The sequence below is a fragment of the Arachis duranensis genome, chromosome 6, assembly GCF_000817695.3.
Source record: "Arachis duranensis cultivar V14167 chromosome 6, aradu.V14167.gnm2.J7QH, whole genome shotgun sequence".
Lineage (NCBI taxonomy): Eukaryota > Viridiplantae > Streptophyta > Magnoliopsida > Fabales > Fabaceae > Arachis > Arachis duranensis.
The window spans coordinates 5,380,698-5,385,634 of record NC_029777.3 but is presented as its reverse complement, the minus strand read 5'-3'; the positions used below and the strand labels follow the sequence as shown (position 1 = coordinate 5,385,634).

General features: G+C 28.9%; 1 protein-coding gene across 4 annotated transcripts; it reads right to left on the bottom strand.

Annotated features, from left to right (window-relative positions):
* Window positions 1–550: 550 nt before the first annotated feature.
* On the bottom strand, window positions 551–4,541 carry LOC107492171 (calmodulin-binding protein 60 B-like). 4 transcript variants are annotated; one of them, XM_052262657.1, is made up of 7 exons: window positions 4,362–4,537; window positions 4,114–4,254; window positions 3,557–4,011; window positions 3,308–3,474; window positions 2,819–2,932; window positions 2,207–2,273; window positions 551–994 (listed from the first exon to the last, which is right to left on the bottom strand). In XM_052262657.1, the coding sequence occupies exons 1-7, from the start codon at window positions 4,415–4,417 to the stop codon at window positions 831–833; spliced, it is 1,164 nt and encodes a 387-aa protein (XP_052118617.1). In that variant the 5' UTR covers window positions 4,418–4,537; the 3' UTR covers window positions 551–830. The 4 variants fall into 4 exon arrangements, 3 of the variants coding, with proteins under 3 accessions (XP_052118617.1, XP_015968652.1, XP_052118618.1); XM_016113166.3 differs by having other exon boundaries at window positions 2,207–2,276; window positions 4,362–4,532; XM_052262658.1 differs by having other exon boundaries at window positions 2,207–2,276; window positions 4,114–4,248; window positions 4,362–4,532.
* Window positions 4,542–4,937: the final 396 nt, after the last annotated feature.

The following is a 4,937-nucleotide window of genomic DNA, read 5'->3' as shown; positions in this document are numbered from 1 at the left end:
AATAAAAGATATATTAAAAAGAGAAGTGTTAGGAGGCTAACAAAATTTGTGATATGTAGTTATTAATTAGTCATCATTAATATTTTTAAAGTTTAATTACTCTGTTGGTCCTTATAGTTTCGCGAAATTTTCAATTAGATTCCTATACTTTTTTTCAATTTATTTTTTAAATTAGGTCCCTCTTATTAGTAACTAGCTTAATTATATAGAGACCCAACTAAAAAAAATAGTGCAAGGACTCAAATAAAAGGAAAAAAAAAGTATAGGAACTCAATTGAATAAAAATTGGGTGTAGTAGGACTCAATTAAAAGGAAAAAAAGTATAAGGACCAACATTGTAATTAAACCTATTTTTAATAGTGTGAGATGATATCTAATAGTATAGAATTACTCTTTTTTTTTAATAATTAAGTGCTTGCCAAATTTTAATAAAAATGTTGGCCCAGACTTTCTCTATTAAAAATATAAAATTATATCTTTTCATAAAATAATTTTTAAAATAAATAATTTGAACATATATTTTAAAGACACACCTTAACTAAACTCAATATTAAATGATAATAATTGTTTTTATTGATTAGAAAAATTAACAAATACAAATAAATACCTAAATTATAATTGAATAAAGTTATCCGGCCCATGGCCAAACACTGCCGTATGTGTTTGTCTTTCAAAGTTCAAGTAGCTATATATATATATATATAGACTATAGAGAGAGCCTAATAAGTGCTATACATCTTCGCCCCCATGCATTTCAATTCATTCACAACAACAATTATTCCCACACATACAAGATAGATATTGCCATATTAAAAAGTCATATGAACTCATCAGAAACAATAATCCCAATCATTATTCCCTTCTATGCGCGTTTCAGGGGGTAGTAGCTCAAATAGTTCTGTTTCAAAATCAAACTGGCCATTGCTATCTGCTCCAGCAACGTGTGGTGTTGAGGTAGAAGGTTGGACAAAATCTTGCCCTTTTCCTAGTTGATCTGCATGATATGTTAAAGCAGATGGATAAACAAATTAAAGGAAGCTAAAATTAAAGAGCATAGCTTATTAAATAATATATATATATATAAAGGCAAACCACAAAAAATACAGCCGAATAATTTTGTCGTCGACAAAAATACACTAAAATTTTGTTATTAACAAAAACACTCTCAAATAATTTTAAAATAAGATAAAAATGTTCAGCATTAAATATGTATTATCCAAAAATATTTTAAAAATTGAATTTTGATGTGATATTTTGTAACCGTGATTAAAAAATAAAATATTTTTATCATTAAAATTTGGTAATTTTTTATTAAGTATATATTTTTTTGGTAATTTTTCTAAGAATAAAAATATCTCATTTTAATTCGAATACATACATTATTTTTGTCTATAACAAAATTATTTGAATATATTTTTAGTAATTTATCCTGTATATAAACATGATTATTATTTGGGAGGGATCATCTCACTGTTATCAGAGTATAGGACAAAGGAAACTCTTAATTATTATTTGAACCAAAATTTAATTACTTTTCCATATAACTATACTATCTCATTCGCGAGTAGTTGATGATGAGATATACTAAATATTTTATGTGCGCCATATCTCATAATTTATTATTGGATGATTTGGATCACATACAAGATTACTGCACAACTACATAAAGAAAAAGTAGGCAGTACTACAAAATTATTAAGATCTATGTTCAAACAAAAAGTACAAAAATGTTTAATATAATAAAGTAATGCTTTAGTCCTGTGGGTTAAGTTCTATTTTTTGTTTTTAATAATTAAAATATCTTATTTTTATTTTAAATATTTTATTTTATTAGTTTAACATTTTTTATTAAAATGAATTTTTCTTTTAAAAAATTATTTTATTATTATCTTTTATTTTTCTTATTTCTATGTCAGTTTTATTATCAAATTATTACAATTACCATGGTCATTACAACTACTATAATTATGTTGTTGATATTACCTAGATAAAGATGACAATAAAGAAAAGGAGTACTTTTAAAAGACAAAAAAAAATTGTGACTAAATAATAAAAAAAAACAAAATAAAATATTTGAATAAAATAGAAGGTTTCAAAAACTAAGAACAATAATACTAAAACTTAATCCAAATAGTTAGATATATAATACCAAAACAGTAATTTATATTATCCGTTTAATACATATACATACTTGCATAATTCATACCTTGATGTTGTAGACTTGCCATTGGGCCTGGAAAGGTGTGTGCAAATGCTAGTGTCTCCTCAACATGCTGCTGTATATATTGTCAACCAAGCATACTATAATATCATCAGAAGATATCCATCGATAAATAATAATGTATGTATATATTCATGGATTTTTTATTTTTTAAATCAAAGTAAAAGTACAAGAGAAAATCAAACGTTAATCTAGGATTATTACCAATGATGATCCTAGTCAGATAGGTCGATCTGTCTAGAATCTCAAAATATAGAGCTCTTTAAAAACTTCGGTAAAATAATCACTTTTTCTTACTATGTATAGGCAAGAGTAAATTTTACAACTCTAACTATTACAATTTCTAAACTCTAACCGAAATAATAATTCATCTTGGTTATTGTATTGTAATGATAATTAACAGGCATCGCCTAAACCAGTTTATAAAGTCCTGCAATAATTATTTACACAACTACTCTTACCAGAGATATAACAGGACTAGTATATTCAAAAGCTGATGATCTGTAATTCTGTTGTCCATCAACCACTAATTAATTATTACAAAGATTCAAGTTAAAAATATATGATACTACCTATATGGATCATAGGTAGGTGTACCTTATCATCATCGGAGTTGATGATAATATTCTGCGAATGACACTTTTGTCCTTGACAACTAGTCTTAGCATGCTTAAGTGTTTCCCTCAGCTTTCTTGAACCTTGGCCAAACGTCTGTGGCCAAAAACAGAAGATTCAAGTGAAAATCTATAGTATAAGATAGGGTTATATTAGGTAAAGAATGCCTTTTTTTTAAAAACATGAACAACAGATTTTAAAAGTAGTCCAATTCAAGTAAAATATATTATACTCTAAATTATTTACCTAAATCTTAATATTAGAATAATTATTCGTACACCTAAATCACACGCGCACTGTGCATAAAGAACACAAGTTAAGATTGTTAATAATAAAAAATTTTAAATAATTTATTTTAATAAATATACAATAAATGTATTAAAAATTTAAATTTTGCATGTTAGCTAATAAAACCTATTAATAATTAAGTTTCAAATAGTAAAAAAAATAAAACATGAACAAACAACATACCTTTTGTAACAAAGGACGATCGGTTGGGTTGTCAAAACGCAAGAGATCCTCAACAGTTTGGATTTTAAGGTGACGAAAGAGGCGGTCATGGACGTGACCATCTTTTGATATGTTGACCAATCGCCATATTTCGTCCTTAGGTGACGGAGGGAAATTCTTCGTATTCCCTGATAATGGTTGATGATGATGATCAGATTAAGATTATGTGTTATTAATTATTATTAAGTAAATAATTAGTTGAGTAGTGACCTCTGCTTTCCTTGACCCTGAAAGGATTGCTTACAGCTTCTCCGACGTGTTGTTGATGGCAAGGTAAGTGAACAATGGCTCCTAATCTGTAACGGCTGCTTCTTGTACGCTTTGAGTTACCGGTGAAGGTAATGAAGTTGATGTGACCAACTCCTTCCTTTAGTGTGATAACGGTTTCTCCTTTTAGTAACATGGCTTTATCTTCTCTTTGGTGAACGATGTTGTGCTTGAATTCGCTTGTGCTCCACCTTCCATTATTGGAGCCGAAATCGCCGTTGAGGGCACAAATCTCGACCTTAATGGAAGACAGTGGGCCATGTCTTACTACTGAATTGCTCACAGTATCGTATAGAGCAACCTCAACATCATTTTCTTTCGCTTTGATTTTGGAGTCTTTATAAATTGTATCACCCAAATCAGCCTTGAAAACCAACTTGTAGGGTTTCTCCGCCGCCCTAGCAACAAATTAAATCACATCAATTACTTCATCCATATATAGAAATAAATGTGACTTTCTAGGGCTAAGATATTATTCAGAGGAAGAAATTAAAACAAACCCTGAATGTAGTGATGCTTTGAGATCCTCCACGGACAGTTTGCTCTCCAACTCCTCCTTTACCACTTTCCGAATGAATTTTGTGAGAGCCGGCACGATTTCCGTTTCTATGTTGAGCTTCACAAATTTTCCAGTCCTGATACTAAGTAATTAATTAACACAAGACACAAGAGAAAGAAACCACAATTTAATTAAACACACAATATAGAAAATATAACAGATAACAAATTAGAATTTGTTTATTGATACCAGATGCCCTCCTCACGTCTCCGCTTTAAGTTTCCAGCTTGGCTTATTGTGTTCATTATTTTAGAAACACAATAATCAATATTATTCAAATTCAACAGCTAAAACCCTTTACTTTAAGCTGCGTATCTTTGTTGGGCTATTAGATCACTACTTACCTAAGCTATCACTTATCAAGAAGGATTCAGTTCGCAATGTGCAACTGTGCAAGTTCTTTTAAAAGAGGACAGTTGAAGATTCGAGGAAAACGATACCTCATTTACTGGAAATAGGTTTGGATCATCTTAATATCGTTACCTTCTTATTGCATTGCCTTTCTTCCTTCCTTCATTGTACGCGTTTTGCCCATACGTAACACTTTCTACTTACAAAAAGGATTCTAGCTAACGGCGTCAATTCAAAATTATTACGAGAAATTTATGCAGTTAAAAAGTTAGGTTTATTCAGATATAACACAACAATTCAATTTTTTTTAATAAATATACGGGAGTCACTCCCTTAAAAAGGTTTAAAACGTTTTTTTTAAAAAAAACTGATTATAAAATTTTAAATAATTAAAAAATTAATATATAAATGCCT

Excerpts from the sequence above, each read along its gene's own strand:
- LOC107492171 (XM_016113166.3), bottom strand. The coding sequence starts at position 4,417 with ATGAACACAATAAGCCAAGCTGGAAACTTAAAGCGGAGACGTGAGGAG. Across the intron at positions 3,475-3,556 it reads CAGGGTCAAGGAAAGCAGAG|GGAATACGAAGAATTTCCCT; the intron begins GTCACTACTCAA and ends AACCATTATCAG. Across the intron at positions 2,933-3,307 it reads ATCGTCCTTTGTTACAAAAG|ACGTTTGGCCAAGGTTCAAG; the intron begins GTATGTTGTTTG and ends TTTTGGCCACAG.